The sequence below is a fragment of the Phallusia mammillata genome, chromosome 7, assembly GCF_965637545.1.
Source record: "Phallusia mammillata chromosome 7, kaPhaMamm4.hap1.1, whole genome shotgun sequence".
Classification (NCBI taxonomy): Eukaryota; Metazoa; Chordata; class Ascidiacea; order Phlebobranchia; family Ascidiidae; genus Phallusia; species Phallusia mammillata.
In genome coordinates this window covers 24,621,695-24,647,538 of record NC_137258.1, presented here as the reverse complement: position 1 = coordinate 24,647,538, position 25,844 = coordinate 24,621,695, and the positions used below count along the sequence as shown (strand labels likewise).

The 25,844-nt window shown below is 37.4% G+C and overlaps 2 protein-coding genes across 6 annotated transcripts; one reads left to right on the top strand and one right to left on the bottom strand.

The window, feature by feature from the left end:
* Positions 1–17: 17 nt before the first annotated feature.
* Positions 18–6,355, bottom strand: LOC145239708 (GDP-fucose transporter 1-like). 3 transcript variants are annotated; one of them, XM_080103095.1, is made up of 8 exons: positions 6,291–6,355; positions 4,986–5,133; positions 4,364–4,461; positions 3,809–4,005; positions 3,389–3,478; positions 2,772–2,947; positions 2,358–2,555; positions 18–1,983 (listed from the first exon to the last, which is right to left on the bottom strand). In XM_080103095.1, the coding sequence occupies exons 2-8, from the start codon at positions 5,124–5,126 to the stop codon at positions 1,822–1,824; spliced, it is 1,062 nt and encodes a 353-aa protein (XP_079959221.1). In that variant the 5' UTR covers positions 5,127–5,133; positions 6,291–6,355; the 3' UTR covers positions 18–1,821. The 3 variants fall into 3 exon arrangements, with proteins under 3 accessions (XP_079959221.1, XP_079959222.1, XP_079959219.1); XM_080103096.1 differs by lacking the exon at positions 6,291–6,355 and adding an exon at positions 5,412–5,593; XM_080103093.1 differs by lacking the exon at positions 6,291–6,355 and adding an exon at positions 5,210–5,313.
* On the top strand, positions 6,327–25,844 carry LOC145239707 (uncharacterized). Of its 3 annotated transcripts, XM_080103090.1 has the most exons (13): positions 6,327–6,569; positions 7,249–7,354; positions 9,171–9,340; positions 9,856–10,013; positions 10,404–10,519; positions 10,827–11,008; positions 11,429–11,628; positions 11,849–11,963; positions 12,672–12,860; positions 19,508–19,630; positions 22,249–22,433; positions 22,720–22,821; positions 23,252–25,844. In XM_080103090.1, exons 1-13 carry the CDS (start codon positions 6,327–6,329, stop codon positions 23,382–23,384), a joined length of 2,022 nt encoding a protein of 673 aa, XP_079959216.1. In that variant the 3' UTR covers positions 23,385–25,844. The 3 variants fall into 3 exon arrangements, with proteins under 3 accessions (XP_079959216.1, XP_079959218.1, XP_079959217.1); XM_080103091.1 differs by lacking the exons at positions 6,327–6,569; positions 7,249–7,354 and adding an exon at positions 8,222–8,528; XM_080103092.1 differs by lacking the exons at positions 19,508–19,630; positions 22,249–22,433; positions 22,720–22,821; positions 23,252–25,844 and adding an exon at positions 15,150–16,590.

Here is a 25,844-nt window from a genome sequence, read left to right as displayed (position 1 = left end):
CAAAGACAACATCAAGATACAGTAATAATACATTGTTTATTAACTGCATAGCAATAGCAAAAGGCACACTAACAAATAGATATGTATACATAACAATGTCCTACTTTATACGAGCTTGAATACTTTAAAGTTTTCTACAGACATTCAGTGGAATAAAAAACAGCACCTAAGCTGTAAAGTACCTCAGTACGAACTATAGGTGGAATTTAATTGGTACTGCAAATATGCTAGTGTCAGCATTAATACCCTTGCAAAGCATTTTATAAACTTGCACCTTCCTTAAAATTTGCTGACATCAGCATCAATATGAAAATGTATCCACATTTACCTAATGTCAAATTTTGAAGTTGCAAGTTGTATGAATCAGTGGTTTTCAGCCATGAAAAGGCCGTGTAAAGTTTCCAGTGTGTTTTAGAAATTATACCTTTAGAAAGACTTAAAATAGTGTCATTTGTGTGTTATTGTAAAAGTCAAACCAATCCAAGTTAAAGTAGAGCAGTGGTTCCCAACCTTCCATGGTCCGTGGCCCCCTAAAAGTGTCATTTTTGCCTCGTGGCCCCCTGCATGTAACCTTGCAAGTCCTGTGGCCCCCTCAAAATGTAAATGGCAAACTTGTGTGGAAATTGGATACTAATATCGGCTTTAAACGCAGATCGAATAGAGTAAATAAGGGTCCGCATTCGTAAAAAGCCTCAATATAGACAAATAGTATGCAAAATAGTTGATTAAATTAGGGAATTTCTAGTGGGTGTTTCTGGTAAATCTACACCTGTGGCCCCCCTGAACACAGCTCGTGGCCCCCCTGGGGGGCCATGGGCCCTGGTTGGGAACCACTGAAGTAGAGTGTAGGAGCAAAGATAAACGTTGAAAAAACAACGGTATATCCAGTTTACAATTTGCAGAACTACAAAAAAGTGGTTTAAGCGAAAAGGGTGACAACCACCAAACTGAAACAGTAGCTGGTCAGGCCAACCCGATTTTGCAAAATTTTAAATTGAAGTACAATTGACACAAAAAGGGTTTTTTCAAAGTGCTTCTGTTGAAATGGAAACAACTATGCACTGCAATAAAATAAACCAAATACTAAACAAGCATTTTTCTAAAAGTTGAAGACAAACAGAAAAATCTTGTAGACATGTAGGGGAAACTCAAACTTAAAAGTAGGAAAATTATTTTGATGTGACTGTCACTTACAATCCTCTACTTGTGCATATTTGGACAATTAAATAGAAGCATGGTGTGTTAAAACAAGCATAAACTACATGTAAATTACAGCAATAACATCAGCTAATGATGTAATTTTATCTACAGTTATCACAGAGCACCTAGAGTACTTTAAACTAAAACAACACAATGTGTAGGAATGATCTACAGACCATTTTCTAAAAATCTACCTCCAAAAAGTGGGCAATGGTAGTATCATAGAGTGGAAACAAACAACAACGAACTGTCAGTTAAAACCAGGGTTTCTAAACCTAGTATTGAACCAACCACTTAAAACTAATATTTTTTATCTACAAACATCATATTCTGATGCTTTGAAGTATTATATCAACCACAAGTCTAAAAGATATATACCAAGAGATAAATAGTGCAACACAGGTTGTAAAGCCCTGGTTTTAACAAGATTCCAACTAAATGGCAAGAAGTCAGTTTCAAAACATTAGGAGTTACAAATATGGATCGCCACATGTTTCACAGACTTGACACATTCTGTTCACTAACACATTGCTGACCGGGTCAGTTTCAGTAACTGACTGGAATTGACCTGCTTCACAACTATAGTAGTTTAATATAAGTAAAAAAAAATCCACAGTGACTTTAAACAAGCTGCTGCTTTTCTTGCTGGTCCGATCTTTCGTCTGTAACCTTGTTGCTTAAAAGTTGATGGTCTTTTTTCATTTCAAGACTTTTTACAATCGAGTAACTTCCAGTACCGGCAAGAACCAACAGATTTGAAACCCACCATAACGCAGTTTTGATCTAAACATTAATATACGTCAGTTAAAACCACAGCTTAGTTGGTGATTGTTATCCCTGCTTATGCTAGTGAAGACCTAGTTCGGATGAACCTGGTGGTACAATTGCGTTCTCATTTCATACAGACTGTGAATACCAACCTTTAAGTTTAAGTTGAGCCTATTTCGTTTGGAAATATTAAAGCAACACAACAGCACTAAAACAATTTGTGAAAAATGTCATGGTTTAAAAGGGACATTGCATAAAAACTGTTTCGAGTCATGTGTGCGTTTTACCGGATTGTAATTGTAGGTTTGTGTGATCAAGACCAATTTTAAGTTTAAGTGCCAATCCCCTCTGAAAACATTCACTTGAACCAGTCATGTTAATTTTCTTACCTCCTGATAATACATGACAGCTATCACTGTTTGAAGACAGGCTTTGGCGACTCCGCTAACTGTGTGGGTGACCGGGGTTGTTACTTTAATTTCCAGTCCGACCACGAAACCCATGATGAAACCAAAGAAGCCGGAAGCACACATGTACATCCAGAATATTCCGTCGAATAATCTCGTGAAGTTCCACAACTCGCTCACCTATGTACAAACAAAATTGCTTTTTAGCCAAAATGTGACAAGCACACACACACGTTATTGCATAACAGAACCTCTTCAAATGATAGTGAACAATTGTGTTACAAATAGAACTAACAACTCTCTAGGTTTGACTATTAACAGGCAGTTTGTATGTGGACATATCTTGCTAAAACCACAACGAAAGAACTACTGGTTAAAAAAACAGTGTGAATTCACCTCAGTGAGCAATATAAGAGGAAGGAAAATGAAACAAGCATTGATGTTGTTGTAATAAGTCAGCTTCCATATGTCACCATCCATTGAAGGCAGCACTTTTTTAATGTAAATTGCATTGAGTGCAACCATGGCACTAGCTGCGACGCCATAAATAACTCCCTTCACAGACAATCCATCTGCATAAAACAAATGTAGATTTTTTTTTCATTTGTATTTTAAGCTTTACAGAAGCTGACATGTACAGTATGTGGGTCAGGCAACGGTGCTTGAGATTTAACTTTCAATGGGCTCACCACTAAGCTTGTGTAGATTAATATGTAAACGGTGACTACTGGAAAGACTCCTGTCCTGGGTTCAATTCCCAATGCAGGTTACACATTAAAGCAAATGTCTAATGCATTGGAATGTTTGGGTTGCAAACTATAACTTATGTGCAATTATTGCTGGTATGTTTTGAATGTTTCAGGGTTTATCCCACAAAATAATACCAATTTTGAAAAACTATGCAGTAACTAACAGTAACCACATGCCTAAGCTCTTTTATAGGCAACATGTTTCCAACTTAAATTTGAGGCATTGTTTGAAACCAAACTAAGTAAACATCTAGGCAGGTTTACCTAATGATTCTCCCTCCTGATTGACACCAAGGAAGAATCCACCGATGATGATCGCACAACATACCAGGGCCGGAACTGTTGTCTTCTTTCCTGTAACAAACAACGATCACACATGTTGCTCATTCAACTACTGAAAATTAGTTATGGCGTAATTAAAATGTCTTTTTATCAGCCTGATTATCTGCAACCTTATGCAGTCAACTTAAAAATAGGGTGGTTGCTTTTTGAGCCACTACTAGAGGACTAGTAACAACCAAAAAGATTAGCATTTATAAATCATGTTTCCATTGGTGCTTCGAACTTTTTTTTACCGATCAGCTTATAACATTATTTTGTTTTGCCAAAAAGCCCTTAATTTATCTTTGCGAAAATAGTGCAGAGGCAATTGATTTTAATCTGCAACAAAACAACATCACTCACCCAATATCAAATATGTAAAAATGAGACTGAAAATAGTGACAAGAGATCTTGCAACTGTGTAAAAAGCGATCCCAACTTCAAGCAAACAGAGATTGTTGAGAGTAATCATGCTCACGAACACGACACTCAGGGGAAGCGCTTCTCGTGATAATTTCTGGTCAAACATGAGTGTGGGAAATGTGATCGATCCGGGGCACCTGAAAATGTGAAAGAATTGGAAAATAAAGACTAACTTTTAAAATGAATACATTGGGTGATGCTATGTAGCACCATAACAGAAACATATATCTCATCTACTACAAGTTTTAATTGTGCAGAAATGATATCCGGATTCCGGATTAATTCTCTACCCTTGCATCTTTAAAGGATATATATATGTAGTTATGGTGTATTGAAATCAATATTTTTAGCAGGTTTAGTCATTTGAGCATTGCCATTGTACATCTTTCAGAAAAATGTGATTTTAATTTAATTCACCAAAAAAAGGGTCAGTCAAAATGATTCAAGTCAATGTTTAAATCAACACAAACTTATAATTTAGACTGATGGGTTTACCTTGAAGCGATGTAACTGCATAAATAACATAATCCAACTGTGACGACGCATTGAAACCAAGTCACAAAAAGCGGAGCATTCAGTTTCAAGTCATCGCTCTAAAAAATAAACAAACATTTAAACATAGCTTGTGGCATGTTTTTAGTGTAGAAAAAAGTCGAGGCAAAATTATTATTTGTTTCCGCCTAACAAAGAACAGCTTCATTGTGCCAAACAAACATTTCTTGTTCTTTTATGTACTCATCTTATAGGCCATAGGTGGGCAATCTAGCGATATTACGGAGACAGGCCGCAACGATGATCATGCATTAACATGGTAGTGTAGGCAAAGTCAAACACACAATGATTTTGTCTTTGTATGTAACATAACTTATTCTTAGTAATCAACTGATAACTATCAACGTTTAATGTAACAACTCTTTGGTATAAAAATGGGCGCTAACGCTTATTTTCCGTCCGGCCAATCAAAACAAAGTACGAGTCACAGGCCGCAGGTTGCCCACCCCTGTTATAGACAAACATTTAAATATAGCACATAGCATGTTTTAGTGTAGAAAATTAGTCCCGGTTAAAAAAACAGGTTCATTGTGACAAATAAACATGTTTTTTACTTGCATTTCACCTTTAAAAGATATTTGTTGAGAAACACGAGACTGATGCTGACCGACCAGTACAACGCCACAACACCAACAACTCTCATATATTTCGTTAACAACGACTCCTTCCTCATGTTTTCTTCTGATTCTTCCTTGTTTTCTGGCATAATTTTTCTGAACAAATGCAAAAGTTAGACTGAAAACTAATTACCTGTTTTACATTTTTAAAATCAAAGAAACGATGCAGCACAGATTTAATTTAAAACTTGTGCCGTGCTTATTCCCATTCCACGCTACAAAACAACCGGACCGGACGTAGGATTTTGTAACATAATCCATCACTAAATAATGAACAAACTGACAGCTTATTGCAAAACAAAGCTAAGCACATTTACAGATTTAAATGAAAAGCTTGAATCTACAGTAAAATGTTTGAAACAAAACCTGCTTACAGTGGTCAATTGTCCGGTTTATTTCGTAACAATACAACATGCGACAATAAAAGAAGAATACAATGACGTCATAGAACAATTGCCGCGTGTCTTTCCGGTTTAATGGTTACCGTTTTCCGTTGTTTTTTGTTTCTTAAAATGATTGTTTCGACTTTACCACATTTTTAAGTTCTACTGTATTAAATAAGTTTAAAGATTGGAGTAAAGTAAATCCTGTGAAGGTGCAAAAAATGACTGGAAAAAATGACACGCTTGAATGCTTCCAGCACCCTCATAGCCAGTGATGCGAGACATTTGGAGGGTTGTTGAAAAAAATCCCCCAACTCACAACAAGCTAGAGGTGCTGAATAAGTTGAGTGGTTTGTTGAGGGCACTTGAGCGAAAGTTGTTCGTGTGCTTGAAGTCAAGTTTGTGATCATTTCTGTTGTTCTTTGTAGAAACAGAACATTATAGTGTAGTTGCTTTTGTTTGTTTTGTTTGTTGTTGTTGTTTGAATTCTCAAATTGGTAACTTGTTGATTTTTTAATTGGAAATAAAACCTAGTGTGGTTTTTGAAAGAGCTGTTAAATATGAAGAATGTTTAAAAAGAATTAAACAAAATTGTTGGAGTTTAACTGTACCCTTCTTTTGTTAAGACGTTTTATAACTTTAAATAAATTTAAACAGTTACACAAACAAACTCCTTCTTACTGTGTTTATTTTTCCATTTTTTTGTTTATTATTTTGATGTTTGCAGAGAATTAGTTGGCTCTTTAACCTAAGTGTTAAAATCAAAAAGGAAAACAAATTGTTCAGCATTAAAATTCATTAAACATCTTCAATAAAAACTGAAAGTAATAAAAGAGATTTTAAGAACTAAAATAAATTTTGACGACTTACATTTTTAGTTCTTCCTTTTGACAAAATGAGGTAAAAATGACGTCCGAAGTTGACCCTCACGCGACCTCGGAAATCCAGGCAGTAGAATTTCCTGTTGTTGGATTTTCCCACAAATCGAGCAACAAATACGGAAGATGGAAACACAAGGAGCAATGTAACAATGAATCGGATAACCTAAACTTCGATGAAAACCTGGGAAATAAAACTGCTGTGAATGTGGAGTTTGAGAAGCAGCTTGATGAGTTGGCGATTTGGTTCGAAAATTGGTCACATGATGAGGTTGGTGGGATAATATTTCTAGACAAGGTTACAACTGAATATTTTTATTGAATAATCATGTAATCTATTCATAAGCTATTACTGCCAGGCATAATATCAAGTTTATAGAGTCCTTTTGGCAAATGCTTTTTATTTCCGACGTTTCGACGTCTTATACAGGTCGTCTTTATCAGGGTAAATAACACTGAATGCGACTAGTATACAGTGCTCGATAAACAAAGGAAAAAAAATTACCCTGATGAAGGCGACCTGTATAAGATGTCGAAACGTCGGAATAAAATTACATTTGCCAGAAAAGCTCTATAAACTTGATGTAGTCTAGTTGTGGGCTAGATATTAAATACCCAATGTTCTCTGATAGCAATGTTTAGCTCCATTTCTAAGGATATTTTCTTAATCTTACTACAAATTTTTTCTTGACTTTAAATGTTAAAAAAAAACGTTTCCAAACTTTTGATACATAATACGAAAGGTGGAAATCGTTACAAGAATGAAAGCAAATTAGGGAATGGTTCCCAGAATAAATATACCATAACTTCTTGTTTTGTGATAAAAAAAAACCAGACACTAACGATGTGGACATGGTTCAAGATAGTTGTGATAAATTGTATTGAAGTTTTGTCAAATTAACTCAGTGAATTTGTTGCAATGAGCCATAAAACTATTATTTTTGTTGCAGAGATGCAAGATTCTGGAGCATTTAATTCTGTTGGGAAATTATTCTCAATTTCAACTACTTTGGACTTCAACGCAACCAGTGTTGCATAGAGATTTCATGTACAACTGTAAGTGAAGTTATATAATCTATAACTAAGCATGTCAGAGTATTTGTGACAAGTTTACTTTTATTCAAGTCTTTTCATTGAAAGCTAAATAAAAACTGTGCACCTTAACAAAAAGTAGGCTGTTTACAGTAACATGTTTTATCTGGTTAAGAAAGCATGGATAAAAAGCACTGTGTACAGTGAAAAACTCTAACTCTATGCATGTGTGCTGTCAAAATGTTGTGTTATTATTATTATTTATCCCAGCTGGTGTATATTTTGTTGATTGTCTTTTCACTTTCTGAGGCACTTTAATGGTCAAACTGATCTGGAATGCTTTTGTTCAGTTACAAGCTTGGGTTGGTATCAAGTTACACAGCTCTCTGTACAATTCCACTTTAACATGAAAACGATTCAATGCTACTTGTTAGTGGGTGGGAATCCATGTTAAAACTTTAACTGTCTTTGCGCTTTTGTTTGGTATAAATTTCATGCAATTTGTTTTTATATAAAACTTGCGATAAATACCAGCACCATTTTTAAAGCAGCCAAAAATTAAAGATCTGCTTAATTTAAAACAAGTTAATGAAGAACATCAAGTCATGTATCCTTAAGACTTTAAGAGAAATATATTTTGCCTTTACAGCATCACCAGTATCTTATATATAGTCATCTGACCCATTGACCTATAGCTAAGTTAATCATGCTGTTAACACTGGAATGTCACAAAAGCATTCCTGTAATAACTTGATTTCTTTTCTTAACTACTGATAATTGTATCTAATTAAGTCAACCCACAACAATTATCAGAACAAACCCTGTGGCTTAACCAGCTGTTTAAGTTAAACTTCATTCATAAATATTCTTCGCTTAACTTCCAGTTGCTATGCAACATGTTCAGTCTTGAGCCAAATTGTTCTGTTCAAACAATTATTTTACAACCCCTTTGCCATTCTTGGGCATGTTTTACAGCCAGCTACGTTTTATGGTTATGCCTGTTATCCAAGAACTGTAAAAATGCCACGACTGGTGAAATTTTGCCCCAGGCATTATAACTGGATCGACCACTTAATAGTGCGTTGGCAAAATATGAGAAGAGTTTAAACTAATTTTAGCCAATATATAACTTGAACTTTAATGATTGGACTTGATTTAATGTGTGCAAATCCATTTTGCACCACTGGTAATCTAATTGGTATGTTTTTGAGCTGGGTTTCACATAATGATTCATGGCATTTTCTGTTTTTGCATTTTCTCTGATCAATTTTGTTTACAAATAAACTAAACAAAAACTTTTCTTGCAAAAAAAAAATGTCTTATTAATTTTTTGAGCCAGTTTTTTATTACTTTACGCTGGGTGGATTATGTGGACCAAGGTTGTATTCAATAAAGTTGTATGGCTTAGTTGATTTATTTGTCTTCCTTTGTAATGTTTTATTGATAATATTTGTTTAGCTTTCTATGTATTGAATTTAATTCACCAACCTGCCTGAACAAACATCTTTTTTGTTAAAGCAAGGTGCGGCATCTTTTCTATGTAGTTTTGACACTGGTTGAAACATCCTGTTTAAACAATTGTTTTTATTGAAAGTGTTCAGTAATTCTACTGTTAAATGAATCCTTTATGGGTTTAAATTGTTTTTTTCTTGCGAAACAATAACAACTATTTGGAATCATTAAGCTATTGCCTGCAGGCATAATGTGTACATACAAACATTGCTCTTCCAGCGGTTTTGTTACGATGTTTTTGTCATAATTAGTTCGATTGTTTTTTATTTGATTTTTGGGCGGTTAAAAAAAAAACTAGGTTTTATCACAACTATACTGTTGTTTCCAGCAAGAGAGCGTTACCCGGACGAGTTTTTCACACCTCTCAGCACTGAGATATCTCGTTCAACTCGACAAAGATTGACAAGGAATCGAACAATACAACGATATCATCGAGCAAAAAGTGTCTATCTCAGAAACGAACAAGATGTTAAATCCCATTTCCGACTTCTGCCCAAGGTATGATTTGATGTAACTATATTCCTTCTACAATATTAAATATCTATATTTATCAATCAGTCATAGTACGCCAGGCCTATACCTAATCAGCCAGTCTCTTAAGCATTCACATGTGGTAAGGCACAGAAAAAAATCTAGCCTGCGGTGGGATTCGAACCCATGACATGAGTCTTTCTGGGACTCGCGCTCTACTAACTGAGCTACACAGGCACAGTGGTGAATCCGCTGAAAGTTGAATCACAAGCACCGTTGCCTGCCTCGTATGCTGCACATGTCATCTTCCTAGTAGGGGATCGCCAGTTCGATAGCCCAGTATGAATATATTCATCTTAGTATTTATCATTAAAATAAGCTATAAATCCTCCTTTTAAAGATTTTAATTCCAAAATTTGCAGAAAAACAAATAAAGTTCAGAACAAATTGAAAATTATTACTGATTAGTAGCACACTATGTTCTGTTTCATCAAGCAAAATATCAACTGAACTTAATCACAAAATTATTTTTTCTGACCCAGATTAACGCGGAAGAGAGACAAGGAGATGATGATGAAGAGAGTGAGGACAGCGGAGGATTGGACTCTCCCTTCCGACTCCCGAATCTTCATCACAGGAGAAGTTTAACAACTCCCATCGATCATGTTAAATCAAGTTACGAAAATCCTAAAGCAAACTGGTGAGTCCAATGATTTCTGAAGTCCACACAAACATTAACAAAATAGAGTTGCTTAAACTGGTTAAAATGTTAAAATGTTAAAATGTTCGATTTTCACAGCAAACCTCGCGTTAGAAATCTCATGTTTGCTCGTTCAAATGTGAAAATAGGTAATAACACCCTATTGTAGACAGATGCATTGAAGACAAAAACAATTTTATCTCCAAATATTTCATAAGCGAACTTGGTCAAGATTGGTTGAATTAGGTTGTGTTTGTGACCTAAAATAACTTTTTTTTTAAAGTGGCATAAAAATATGCATTAAAGTAAAGGGCCTGAAAAGTCCTGATTTAACAACAGCACCGTTTTGGGGGTGGTTCAAATAAACTTGACACTTTTGTGGTTTTGTAGGATGACGGCGATGCAGGTGAGACGACATTTACAAGCTGATGAAGGTCGTGTGAAGGTCATAGACTCGACGCCCAACAATGCTACTCTACTTTACCGCTGGTTCAACAACTGGTCAGGTGTGATTTCGATTTAAAACCAGAACCTTAACCAGTTCTTTGATAAGTTTTCATATGTTATTTAAAAAAAAAAAGTTGTTGTCTTGTAAGTGGAAACGACTAAAAATAGTAGCTTTTTTTACAATTAAATAGCGGTGTTTAAAATTCTTGATGTTTCACGATCTATCTCTTCTTGGTTTTTTGTTCCGGAGAATGTTGTCCTTAGCAACCGAAGATGCAAAATACAAAAATTTGTTTTCTCCAAAGTCTAAACTTTCCCTGACAATTTTCGTAATACAAATCTGACAATAGCTTGTTTATGACGCAGGATCACAGCGCGCGACGTTCTTCCGGTTGGCTTTGATGAAATTGGACGCCCGCCAACTTTATTTCGTCGCTAACTTCTTGTCAGTGAGATCACATCGGGACATGTTGGCTCTTCTACCTTCAAACTTGTCACATTATATTCTGTCCTTCCTCACTCCTACCGACCTCAGCAACTGCTCCAAGGTAACAATTATTGGGTCCCTTAACTTACAATGTTATAAAAAACTTGGCTTGAAAAACATTTCAGTGGTGGGATTCAAATTTTTTTGTCAGCCAGTTCTATCACAAAAGTCATATTTTTCCGCCGGTTCTGTTACAAAAAGTCCATTGACAGTAACCAGTAACCGGTTTGCTGATCTCATAAAATTTCGCTAACCGGTTCGCTGATCTCATAAAATTTCGTGAAACGGTTCTATAGAACCGGTTCGAACCGGCTGAATCCCACCACTGCTTACAATGTTATAAAAAAAACTTGACTTGTAAAAACACTTTAACCGGTTATTGTAGATAAAGCAAAACACAAAGTGATTCCGTGACAGGTTTTTAGATTTTATTGGCAATTTTATGGCATCACAAACCGACCGCGATTTGATTGTTACGTAGGTTTCGACGACTTGGCGTAAATTATGTTACAACAACTTTATATGGAAGAGAAAATGCCTGGAAACCCGGATGGGGGTGCGACCAGTGTGCACGCCCCTGTTGGGGGGCTGGAGGTCAAGTTACAAAGAGGACAAGGTCATGAAGAGAAATTGGCGGGAAGGAAAATGTCACGTGACTGAACTTGCGGGTCACGTGGGAAGGTACGTTTGTGACGCCATAGTGACTTTTTGTCATTTCGTCGATTTAAAGCCAAAGTTGTAAAAAAAAACTAGAACTTTAAATACATTTTCGTAACGTGTTGTTTAAGCTAATACTCAGCAAAAAATGTACATAAATAGAATGATCAAACAAATGTTAACTTTATGATATGAGTTTTAACAAATAGCAACGATTTCAAAAAAACTGCTTTTTATCCTGCAGCGTTCTGTCTGTTGCGATCCGAGACGATCTACTTGTCAGCGGTGGAAAAGATAATACTGTACGGGTCTGGAATCTTGACAATTGTAAACTAATCCAGACCTTCACAGGACATCAGGTGAGGCAAAATAAGACCTTTGAGTAGATTACGTTGTTCTCCACGGGAACCGTAGTTTGACTTTTTACGATCGAGTCGGGTAAAGAGATTTGAGCAACGTTAAAAAAAGTTTATTTACAAGTTATACAGTACTTAAAAAATCGTGAGGAGCTTAAATCTAGCAACGTGGTGATTTTGTTGCGGTTACCGTCGATTTTCGCGTCAACTTTTTCGTGGAACCATTTTCTGTGTTGAATTAACACTTAGCTGTTGACCGCAATTTACTGATAAACGTGTTAATGTTGCAAATTACCACTTCAATCAATTAATTAGAGGTTTGGCAACAATCTTAAAACGTGCCGCAATGTTGAAATGCTGGATTGCATTTGTTCGCAAATTCGGCTTTTGTATGTGTCATTTAATATCTGGGATTTTTTTATTCCCTGCTAATCTGATAATCTCCCCTGTTGTGTTATCGACTAAAATATAGCCGAACGCAATAACAGAACAATTTTAAATGATTTTAAGTTTACCCGTGTTGATTCTGTCCATTTTTTGCATTCTTGCCATCTTTAAAGGACAAAAATCTGTATTTAGTCAAACTGATTGCTATGTTACAAACAGCAGCAAACCTGATTTTTGTACTTCACAAATGTCGTGTTGCAAAACTTTGCCAAAACCGCAAAGCACTTTGGTTCTTATTAAATCCCCCTATCTTCTTCCACACAGAAAGGAGTTTGGTCTGTAGCCATTGTTTCCCCTCACATGATAGCGAGTGGATCATATGATCGAACCGTGAAGGTTTGGAGGCTCGGGTCTCACGGAGCTTGTTTGAGGACTTTGTTCGGTCACCAAGGCCCGGTTTGGACAATGGTTTGCAAAAAGCACTTCCTCGCTTCCGGTTCCCACGACAGAACGGTAAGTTCCGGTTCCCACGGTCGATTGATAAACTCCGCTTCACATTTGTGACATTTTTTTGTGTGCTACGTTTTAGGCAGTTTATACGAACGCTGGGAAATAGATTCTAATAGTCTATTTTGTTTTTTATGTTATTCCAACCTATTTTGGTCAAATGCGCCCTTGTTCGAAATTAAACTTTCCCTCAATCACTTTTGTAGTTTTATGTTTTGTTTTACATTTTAAGACCAAGTCGATCAATTTGTGTATCCATACTTTTGAGTATGATACAGTTAAAACACACCATTTACATTACTGGCCAAACTTGCTTCTTCACACATTTATCATTTCATCAATTTATAAGTAACTATGCAATATTTTTGATATCTAACTTTAAACGAGCAATTTGCAAAACTTTTTTATTTTTTTCACTTTGCAATATTAGCCATAAAAAGCATAGAACAAAAAATGATACGAAAAAATATCAATAAAAAGACGTAAAAATTCATTGCACCACCACTAATAGGAATGACTACAACGTACAAACCTAAAACAACAACACACAGACAACAAACCTAAAACAACAACACACAGACAACAAAACTAAAACAACAACACACAGACAACAAACCTAAAACAACAACACACAGACAACAAACCTAAAACAACAACACACAGAAGTCAAACAAAAAAACAAGTACAAAAAATTAGCAAAACCACTTTTTGGAAGTTTTAATTTCAGCTGCAGAAAAGTCTGACCTGTGACGATATTCGGTTGTGATGTCACAGTTTAATTGTTTCGTCATACATATAGACCATCATAATAGCCTATGCATCGAATATTATTGATATGTTGTGGTTAAATGACAAAACAGTACCTATTTTATCCAGTTCCACCAAGTAGAATTCAACTACATTTTTAAAATGTCGACCTTGACTTGTTTATGACGTCAGACCTGGCTCTGTGACGTCATAATCTCTTGCTTGGCGCCGTTTTTTTTCCTTCGAAACTGTTACGTAGGCTTCTGAATGTGACGTCACAATCTCAGGCCCGCGATTTGTCCCAGCTTCTTTTAATCCCGAATTTTCGAACAAGTGCGAAGAGCACTGAAGCACACACGACCGAGATCACCATGATTGCGCCAGCGAAGTAAAACACGACTTGGTAATTCCCGGTTATATCGGCAAGATAACCTGGAAAAGTAATAGATTTTGGAAAGAGTGGATAGACAATCGCCAGTAATTCTTAACATAATGGAAAGGTGCGTCAACGAACTTACACAGACACAACAATACAGCACATAAGCACTCACCTTTTTACGAGAATGCAATCTAAACAACAATTACAAGACAAGCACGCAGCTACACAACAATAACAGAACAATCTTACAGGTACACAAATCTAAAAATAACAATCACACAGCGAAACAGCTATAATAACACAAGCTAACAACTGCACAACACTTATGATTCAAGCACACATTTACATTACAGTCACAAAACAAGCATTAAAAAATTTCACAACACAAATTTACACTCTGACCCAAACATTTAAGTCTATTTACCTGTGAGTGGCGGGCCGAGCAGTATCCCAACCCCGCCGATGCAGAAGTAAACCCCGATAGCTTTGGGAAGTTGTGCGATAGGAACGAGCCTTGATATGATTGGAATGCACCAAACCCCGTTAATGCCGTTCCCGATACCGAAACAAGCGAAACAAACAGCGAGAGTGGTAAAACCGTGCGCTGATGGGATGGACAGACCTGACACAGCCATTATTCCTTGCGCCACAGCAAGCCCGATAATTTCATATCCCTTTTCAACTTTCGACTTCGACATCTTGCTGGCGAAATAACCTGAAAAAAAAGGTTTCAAGTTAAAAAAGGGGTTTGAATCCTACATGTTGCTTCGAAAAAAAAACACTTACCATGTACATGAGATAGCACGTCTGTGTTTAGAAATTACAGAAACGACAGGCACAGAAGAAGCACGTTTACTTTTCTATGATCATCGTTTATTTTTTAAAACATTTCATATTTCTGTTTGTTTGACCAGCAGAATGTCTTAAAACCGTCTCCTAACCCAGCGCCGGTCCGCGAGAAGTTCGTTACCGGGCCGTATACTTTTTCAGGTTTAATTTTGGAAAACATTTTGCCCATGTATCCCGGGGATGAAATACTACTTTAGACGTTTTTAAATATTCGTAGTTTTTTGAAGGCCGGTCCGCGATAAAATTTCAGTTTCAAAAACGGTCCGCAGTGCAAAAAAGGTTGCCGACCCATGTCCTAACCGATATTGTTGAACTTAAAGATTTCAATTTTATGTATAAAACCGAATGTACCAAGCTACTTGAATCGTCTGTCAATGTCTACTCGAAATCAAGAAATAAGATTTCTTTTACAAACCTGTAACGAGCTTTGTGAGTCCATCCATGACCGAGAATATGATGAGCAGAACCGCCCCGTGTCTGTTGCTCATTCCTAAACTTTCGGCGTGAACCACAATAAACCAGGTCGGGATGAAGCGAGCGAACATATCCAGGAATCCGAGGAAACAATACAACATAAATCTCCAAGATTGAAATAACTGAAGGTAAGGAAGAAATGAAGACGAAATATCACGTAATAAGTTCTTTTCACATGGCTGGTTTTCTACGTCATGCTCGAATGATTGTTTGTCATGCTCGACGGCTCTCGTATTTGAGTCTGACGTATCGTTTTTGTGTTGTTTATTCTTTTTATATATCGGGGAAATGCCTCCACTTCCGCCGTCGACGAGGTCTCCGTTCCCCGCCAGACTCCGCATCAGCACCGCCTTGTGCGGCGAAATGTGCTTTCGTTTGATCAAAGGACTGGGCAAACTGTACAGCGATCTGCCCTTCACCTCATCAAGGGAGCTAAGACTGATTGTGTCGCTGAACACAATATTCGTCAACGTCTCATCCTTCACAATGACGTCATCAACGATTGCGTCATCATCATCAGTGATGTCATTGTTGTTATGTTTTATGGCGACAGGGCGAAGTAGAGCCCCACACACCACTAAGTGAAGACAGAACCCCGCCATGATGAGAAGTGCCCCTTCTAGCCCGTACACTCCCAGAGCGCTGGTCAGCATTACAGGGAGCAGCATGCCACCTAGCGGCGATCCCATCGACCCGATACCGAACACTAGAGCGCGCCTTTTGTCGAAGTAGATTCCCAGTTGTGAGGTGACGTTGCAATATGCGAAGCCGAAACCGATACCTGTGAATAAACCGGATGAGCGTAATGTAACTGGTTGAGCAACATACATTGGTATATTGACCTATTTAACACCAGCCTTGTAATGACGGTGCAGCTGCAGCGCATTCAGCCATGATTCAACAATTGTACCCCTTGCTTTTTTACACCCCAAAACGTTGCAACAATGCACAGTTATTTCCGATGCTATTGTGTCGCTATGAGTTGTTGTAAAAAGGCAAAAAAACAACAACTTTGAAACAGATAGTTACTGCATAAGCAAGAGCCTTCTGCATGATGAAATGACATTAACTCGGTATTCCGGGCTTGGTGATTGTAATATTGCCAAAGTCTTGTTATGTTTTCTTTCACTAAGCAAACAAACTTTTAACCAAGTAACTGATGTGACCTTTATATCACTGATGATGGCATGAGCATTTGCTAAAACGTTTGAACAATAAAGCATGTCCGCGCTTTTTACGTTGTTTTGGGCCGTTATTTTCATCATTAAACTTTTGAATGGATCCGTATATGGTGTTCCAAACAAACTCTGTTCAGTGCAACCCAGTATAATACTGTGACATTTTTCAACCTCAACAACAAACAATCATCTTCTCACCAGTGATGGCACTTCCCACGTAAACCAGCTGTAATATTGAGGCCTGTGAAACGATGATGATCCCGAAGCAAGATATCAAACCTCCGAACATCATCGTACGGCGTGGACCAAGCCAGCTTGTAACCAGACTTCCCACCAAAGCTGTGGAATAAAATCTTGTTCGCCAAAACCACACAAAACTGCTCCATCGTCACTTCGCATCAGTCTGTGCAGACTTGCGCATATTTTTATTTACAATTTTTTTTCTATTTACATTTTTTTTATTTCGCAGATAGAACTGTTAAGGACTTTTAACCAGGGCGGCGATTTTCGCCTCTAGGCGTTTTTATAGTTTGGTATAGTGGTCCGAATTTCGTTAAAAGTTTTGAAAAAAAGGTCAAAAAGACCCTAGTCCAAATCAGGAACATACATAAACTTCAATACCTTATTGGGCCGCGTATAATGTTAAACAAAGTAATAAATAAACTTAACAGACTGAATGTAAGTATTCAAAAATACAATTACACGAAACAACTTCTTTCGAAACGCAAATTTATCAGTTACACATACAACTTCCAACAATATATCAATGTTATAGTTCCCAACACTTACTGCCACACGAGAAGCATCCAAATATCATTGACGTAATCCATGACGTTTTCGCGTTGGACGAATCATATTTCTGTTGCAAGTCGAGAAAAAGAACGCTCATGCCTCGGGGAATTCCCCACACGATTGCATACGTCATAGTGGTTGCGATGGCAACCGCCCAACCCCAACCTCCGTCCGGGGGCCGATCGTAGACCCTAACCATGTTCGATTGTGATGTGATACCGACTGTGACGTCATAAACCTACTTTGCGCCTGTGACTTCTGTAAAACAATCGAGTTTAGAATTTTGTTTTCTTTCTAACATGAGCATCAAGATTCTCGTGAATTGAAACGGGTTCGAACATAGACTTTATATTTACTGACAAAAACATTAAATTTTCACAGTAATTTGATGATTTGTGTTTAGTTCTGAAACCAGCAGGAAATAGCTCTTGTGATGTAACACTGAGCAATTGTTTGTGCTAATTAATTACCACTTCCGATGTATATTAACCGACCCTCTTTACACACATACACTGTCTGTAAACATACTTTGAGACACAACTTTTTCTAATACTCCCTCGGTCGAAAATCTACATTTCTATCCTGAATACAACGTTCTCCTTTATTCAAAATCACCAACTGCTTTGCAAAAGAACCGCGAATTTCTGTCATCAGCACAAATTGCGACATTACCTTTACCCTGATAAATCCAGCGTTTAGTGGTTTTATGAATCAATGAACCCATTGTCTGGTGACAATTATTTGTCTTTCACGTCACAATGAAATCAGAACCCTTTCATTCATGGTCAAACACAATCTCTTGTATTACAAAATCAAGTAGTCAACTCAATCGAGCAATATCTTCTGATTAATGCGTGAATTAAGTATTGCACCTGTGGCTTAATCCAACTAAAACACTTCGGACAACTTCACTTTGTTTACTTTCTGACTCTAGTCTGGTTATGCTAGTGTGCAAAGTCCAGCTAAACCGGGCTTCATTGCACAAAGCTGAGCAGCAGGATTGCTTGTTGAACGGCAGCACAATTAAATCTGTGAAAAGGTTTGTAGTTTCCAGAAGGCTTGTAATAGTTGATTACGGATGACTCGCTGATGTAAAATCAAAAACGACGTTCTTCTAACGGTTACCAAACAGCTTACAGTTAATGATGAAAATAACGGCCCGAATGAACCGCTTAAATTATTAAACTAAGACAGCTTCGTATGCAATGTTCCAAAGCAACAGATAGTTTTACGAAAACTTCGACACTCCCCAGGTTAGCAAACCACCGCACATTTCCAGCCCATGAGTCAGTACAACATTTCTTCACACTTTTTGTCTGCTCTTATACTTCATCACCCCGTTCAACCATTATTACCTGCCACCTGCTCAAATAGCTGATCTTTGTAATCAGTCCACGCGCCGAACTTTACCCCATTCGACTGCAAGTGCATGTGCAGTCAAATATTACCCGACCCCTGCAACAATGCCATTCTTCGCTTTTTTCTGCCTCCCTGTTTATTTTAATACGCGAACCGGACGTATTTTTCGCACAGAAGGAAACACGAGTCTACAGCTTGGCACGTTGCAACGGATATCAAGATTCAAACGCCATATGCATCTCTACGTTATCCAACATACGACAAAATTCATAACGTCATGTACAACTCTACGTCATTTAACAAAGGGCCAATAGATACGACATACACAGTCATACATCGTTCAACAAACGTCGCTATTAAAACGTCATAAACAGCTCTATCTCGTGCTCCAAACGTGACACAACATGTCAGATCCATACACCACCAATCGTTGTGCACACTATTGACACACGAATATTGCTCTCCCAGCAGTTTGTATTAACCGACATTTCTCCGTCCCATTTACCACATATAGTTCCATTCCATCTGTCATTAGACTTTACGTGTGCCTTCTAAATGCTTCCTGTCAGTTGCAGGAAACTGTCCTCCCGTACCCGACCGCCTGTCATACTACAATGCTTGAGAAGCGTTTTGCTCGGGGCGACGCAGTTAGCTGCTTACATAAGTCGCAGTTTTTTGGAAAGTTTCGACAGCATAAACATGAACATTCACAAACCTATAGCTCGTTAACTAGTTGCATCATCTGCTGCCTGAGTACCACCTTACAGTATGAACACATGGAAAACATACGCTTAAATTCAATTATTACTAGCTCGCACAATAGTTCATCTGCTACCACCTTAGAGTTTATAATTAATGCAATTATGACATCACAGGTGAAGTTGTGGGACATGCGTCATTGTTTGCTGCACCGAACATTGAAGGGTCACGGTTCAGCTGTGTTTGCAATGGACGCCGATGATAACATGCAGATGCTGTTCACCGGTTCTGCAGACAGGGTACGTATTCAGCAGTGACGTTGTGACGTGTTTGCGTTTAATTCTTTTCCTTTGTTTATCGTGCACTGTACTACGCGCGTTCAGTGTTATTTGCCCTGATGGAGGCGACCTGTATAGGACGTCGAAACGTCGGAATAAAAACACAATTGCCAGAAGAGTTCCATAAACTTGACCAGTAGTGACTTCATTATTACATGGTACGACCTGCCAACGATGTCGTAGCGATATGATCTAGAAATACAACCTAATATGACGTAACATTGAACACTGTGTGTTTAAAATCGAAATTGCGGCTTCGATCAAGCGTGAACGCGTGTCCAGTGATGCGTAACGGCATTGTGTTTTTCTGACGAAAGCTATATCATTATGACGTGAGAATCGTGTGAACACAAAACCACTAGTGCGTGGCGAAGCTATGAAAATTTCAACCACGTGGAACGAAACACAGATAATGTGGTGAATATGTCACAATGAAGTAGTGAATACGTCACAATACAAACCGATTTATAGCCATTGTTGTTGTCAACCATTTAAATTTGAAGTCACGACTCGATATAGGTTTGAACAAAATTTGAACATCGAAATTTATAAAAAAGTTGTGTTTTTGTGAAACAAACGACGATTGTTTAAAATGTAACGTTTAGTTTTCTCTACATTGCCATAAAGCTTTAGTTGAAGGTCATTTATGTGATGTCATAATAACAAAAATCACAAAGTGTTTTTGCAGAAAAAAGTTTCACTGCATTAAGTTCGCTTGCAATTCCCTACTACTGCAACTCCAAAACAATGGTCTTTCTGGTAATATATTACAAAAATCACAAGCTATTTCATTTTGTCTATTTAATAAAAAACGTTTGCATTTTGGCCAACTGATTTTTGCACACACTAACAACCAACCAAAACATCAGATTTTATTTAAACAACTTTACCCATCAACTAGTTGCGGACTCTGTGGTGGCCAGCAATTATAAACTTGGCTACTAACCCCGTGGGATCTAGTTATCCTTCACATAATAACGTCCATGTGGCCGATCCTATAATGAGCAAATGCCCACACTATTTGACCTACGCGATCCTGGCAACCAGCAAAAAAAGGCTCCAGCAACCAGGCAAGGGGTTCACTTTAGACCCCAATATCTCGCAATCCAAACAAAGCTGAACAGAAAAATTTTAACACAATACTTTTCAAAGCATTAACAAACCATTAATGGCACTCGTTTGAAAAAATATTAAAACCACGAATATTAATACGCTTATAAATATGACTGCTTAATGTTCTTCGATACGTTCCGAGGCATAAAAGCCAATGACATATTCTGTTTCTGCAGAGCATGCCGTTTTCAAAAAGCCCCAACTGGTTATTCTAAGTTCGGGGGCTCTGCCCCGAATATTAACTTGAAGTTCATAACTCGCGCATAATGCCGTCGTCCCCGCTCGCCAGCAATCAATGACGCGCGACAGCTCAAAATGTCGTAAAAGATATTTTTCATATTTTTTCATAGTCTCATATTTTAGTTTGAAACTTATAAATTGTATATTTCAACTTGTTTTTGTGCAAGTTAGGACTTGTTTTTCTGGGTCAAAGTTGTTTACTTGCACCTTGACTGAACGTGCGCTGCGTGGGGCGATACCTGCGACGCGCGGTTCTTCTGTTCCGCATCTCCGTGCTCCGAGGCGGTCAATGGTTTGTTAATGCTTTGAAAAGTATTGTGTTAAAATTTTTCTGTTCAGCTTTGTTTGGATTGCGAGATATTGGGGTCTAAAGTGAACCCCTTGCCTGGTTGCTGGAGCCTTTTTTTGATGGTTGCCAGGATCGCGTAGGTCACTATTTGCCTAATCATATTGCTTTCCTTCATAAGGTAACATACTTAGCAAGGAAGCTACTGACTTCTCGGCGAACTTACATACACAAAGCAACAATTAACCTGCAGTTCAGTAATTGAATGCATGTATTCAACAATGTCATGCTTCTGCCTGCAACACAATGCAACGTATATCCTGGCTCCTGCACCATCTCTGCACAATGCAGCGCACATCGCCACTTCCAATCTATCACGTCATAATGTAAACGCCGCCACCCCTCTCTCCAACAATAGACTTGCTTGTAATCCAAACTCGACATCACTCAAGTGGCATTATGACGTCACTGTGACCTCTCTGCCGTCATATTCACCTGTGACGTATAGGTGATTGTTACCACAAAAAGGCGATACAGTGTTTTGGAATGTCACCTCTGTCTGTGTTTCGACTCCAGTACTTTGTGGTTTTAAGTCACGCCACAATTGTGACGTTTGACAAAGTTGGTTGTGATGTCACTGCATATACCGGATGCAACATTGTTGGTATGTTTATAGCAAAAGTTAAAGCTTACATACATATCGCCAAATAAATTGCTCATCTCGTGAGTTATTAGGCTTAAACTCAATCCAGGCTTGTGGTATGTAAACACTTCGTTGCGAAAATAACTCGCAAATTCTTGATACTTGACGAAACCCCAACCAAATTTATTCACACGAAACAAAACAGTACATCAATATGCCGTCACAATTGATTAGCAGACAAAGGTGCATCGGTGTTGGTTCTACCTGTATTGTGCTTATCTGTCCTTTTGTTTGCAGAGCATCCGCATTTGGCGTGTGTCGGACGGTCAATGTGTGCGAGTTATATGGACCGGGGAGAAATCTTCCATCATGTCGCTCAGCTGTCAACAAAACCTGCTCGCTAGCGCCTCTGGTGGACGTGTCACTATATGGGAGCACTCGACCGGAACGCGCATGCGCACTTACAAGGCGCACAAGAAACGGTTGAGTGATTTTATGCTTTTACAGTTGCTCATATAAAGTTTACCTTTTTTGGCTTTTTTGGAAAGATGCGGATCTTTACAATGTTTTATGCTACTCCGCGTAAATGTAGAAAATTATTATTCCTGATTTCTCAAATTTTTGATTCAATCACTTCGGTTACGTGATTATGCCAAAGAAACAAAACTGCGATTGGAACCATTTTATTTGGAAATTGTGTTTACCGTTTGTCCCTTTTCCGCAGTTTTGGCCACATTATATAGTTGATCACATTTACTTTTTGTTCAGAATTGAAAACGTAAAATTGCGGATTACCGACTCAGCAGCCCCCTCTGGTGTTTTGATCACAGCGGGAAAAGATGGAAAAATTAAATACTGGAATATTTACGGGTGAGATTTACAACATGTGAGGCAATCCATTATGTTGTTGTGTAACATGTATCTGATTACAAATACATGCAATGTTATTCGCAGCATACAACTATTAAGTAAAAGCCCAAAATAGCGGTTTTCCAATTATTACAGAGAAATACTGTAATATTTTTAGGCAACTATTCTTGTAAAAACTCGTAATTAGGAACACTACACTCTTGAAGAGTAAATTAATCATAAACATTACACAAGTTATTTGGCAGTAATGTTTTTGATTAACCTCGTAATTCTTTTGCACAAATGCATGTTGGCTTAGAATTAACTTGAAATTTAGTCTTGGCTAAATAATCGAAAACACAAGTAAATTCGAACAACCATTTCCCAAGCTGGGGGACTTGATAATTTCGATATATTTTATGAAATTTCGTCTCGTGTCACTTTGTTTCAGTCGCGGCAAGGTCAACCAACTTCAAGGTCACGGTTGCCATGTCAACGCGGTCACGGCTGACGCAACGAGGATCGTCAGCGCTTCCTATGACGAAACAATACGGGTTTGGGATTTTAGCGATCTGACGCGATAAACCGTTCCATGACGTAACAATACTGTGACGAAGTAGAATTTTTAGATTGTCAAACTTTAAGCTGTGAAATTTTTTTTTAAGATTTTTAGAATTTTTTACTGTTTAGCTGTGAAACTTACTATTTTAAGTTCGTAATTGCGTTTCCTAGTTTTTATTTGTCGCCTATATTGCATGTTATTACCTGGCTGCCTTGTACGAGATATAGCTACCACTATAGGTTCTATGCATATCTACCGAACAGCCACAGTAGTACAACGGCCATATTTATAAAGCGGCGATATTAATTATTTACGGAACTCCTGATCCTTCTGTGCAACAAAACACTATCTCTGTTAACATAGTATTGGAATAATTCAAATCGGTTTAACTAACATCTGACTTAGAAAATGTTTAGGAATCAATTCTATTTGTAAATTTACAATGAAACGTTACTGCAAATATTAAAGACAACGCCCAAAAAATTATATCGTCAACTAACACAACTAAACTTTGGGGCGGTAACTTGGCCGAATGGCCTGGCGCGCCTGACCCACATACAAAAAAACCTGATCGGGATTCGTCCCCGGGTGTGTCCTGGGTTCGAGCCCCGTGAACGACAAAGAGCAATTATTGTTGGAAAAAAATACAATAAAAAACAACAACACTTAACTTAAAAATGTTTAGGGATCAATTCTGTTGGTAAATTTAAAATAAAATGTTATCAAATTCAAGGAAAACGGCCCAAACTTTGTATCGCTTTAACATTTTTTCCCAAAAATCGCCCCAAGCCACATCATCACATTAGTTGTAAAGCATCTTTTATTTCTATTCATTTTGCGAATCCCACTAACGGATCCAAAATGGCGTCCACGTCTAAACAGTGCTGAGGTTTGACATTGTAATGACCCGGTACACGCGTAGGTGAGGATTTACACAGGTTTGGTGGTCACAACGTGTAATTAACTTAGTTCAAAATGAGATTAAGTGAAGTGGCTCGTGCCTTGCTTCGCCATCCCCGGCTGACGGACGATGCTTGAATTGTGGTGGAAGGTAATTGCGCACATTTGCGGTAAAAACGACCCTCGGTAACTTTTCACATGACGCGCGTTATTGCTCATAGAACGTCGAAATAAGGTGATGATTTTTTGTAGCTGAATTTCTAATGTAAATTTAATTAATTTTTGTAGCACATAAAAGTTGACCGATAAAATCAGTAAATCCTGTATGATAACAAAATAAATATTCCAGGGTATTATTTTATTTCTATAAATGAAAAAATATTTTCATACAAGAACAAACGTACATAATATGTCAAGTGAAAAACTGTCTACAGTTTCTTGTTTTGAAGTTTTTTTACAAATATTCCAAAGCCTGTTTTAGTGTTTTACACATTTTTGGAAATGGGAAATATATCAATTTATTTTGCTGTAACGTAATAACAATTAGGTGTGTAAACAAACAATAATTCTTTGTTTACTTCGATTGTTCACGATTCGTTTTCGAAGGCGGTGATTGTCATTCCATTGTTTAATTGTTTCTTTGAAATTGGGCAAGTATTCCTAGTATGTTAATTGTTACCTCATTGTCAATTTGCATTTACATTCTAATCAACAATTAACCATTGTTTCCCAACACAATCAATGAAGAATACGAACAAACAATTAACATAACCGAAAGGGCTGATGCTTACAGAAATAACGTTTATGTATGTTGGCACTTTTTTGTATTTTCCTATGTTTTGTACTAACTTACAAGTGCCAAATATTCAATAAATTGTGTTTAGCAAATAGGACGAAAATACTGTGAAAATTTTGATGACATGTTTGGTTTTTTACATCAAGTTATTTTTTAGCTGATTTTTCTGACGTACAGACTTCCCTACTGTGACGTTTTTATGACAGATTTTTTTGGGTTTACCTAAACTTTGTGATTTATTTTTGTGTTTTATTTGTTGCGTCTTAAATTACGTTTTTCTTCTACATTTTGGTTTATTGCAAAACATGTTTTCAATTTTTTTGCAAAAAAAGATTTTTCTTTCTAAAGAATTAGGAACTATTTATCGTTGTTTACAAAATAAAACGTTTTTTTAATTTGAGAAAAATGGCAAAAATTTGACTTCGTCATTGTTCGTGAAACTAATTAAACCTACAAGATTGATCGACTCAAGTGCGATTACGTCAGCAGTGGTTGTGTTTCTATATTTGGTTGCAGCGAAGTTCACAAACCTGTCTCGAACTCCTTATAACCCTCCCACCTAAACCGCCTTGCTCCGACCACACACACAGAAAATCACGTAAATTGGTGTCGGAAAGAATTCTTCCGTGATTTCACCAAAACATGCCTCTTTAAATCTTGACAAGATACGAAGTAAGGTCAGGAAATCGCCTTATTTGTGAAAATTTAATTTAAATCATTGTACGTAAAATTACGTTGTAATGTTTGTTTATTTTTTCGTCTCAAGAACTTTTTTCTTTTACCTCA

Excerpts from the sequence above, each read along its gene's own strand:
- LOC145239708 (XM_080103093.1), bottom strand. The coding sequence starts at position 5,298 with ATGGATTATGTTACAAAATCCTACGTCCGGTCCGGTTGTTTTGTAGCG. Across the intron at positions 4,462-4,985 it reads TCAACAAATATCTTTTAAAG|AGCGATGACTTGAAACTGAA; the intron begins GTGAAATGCAAG and ends TTTATTTTTTAG. Across the intron at positions 2,948-3,388 it reads TCAGGAGGGAGAATCATTAG|ATGGATTGTCTGTGAAGGGA; the intron begins GTAAACCTGCCT and ends TGTTTTATGCAG.
- LOC145239707 (XM_080103090.1), top strand. The coding sequence starts at position 6,327 with ATGACGTCCGAAGTTGACCCTCACGCGACCTCGGAAATCCAGGCAGTA. Across the intron at positions 9,341-9,855 it reads ATTTCCGACTTCTGCCCAAG|ATTAACGCGGAAGAGAGACA; the intron begins GTATGATTTGAT and ends TTTCTGACCCAG. Across the intron at positions 22,822-23,251 it reads AAATACTGGAATATTTACGG|TCGCGGCAAGGTCAACCAAC; the intron begins GTGAGATTTACA and ends ACTTTGTTTCAG.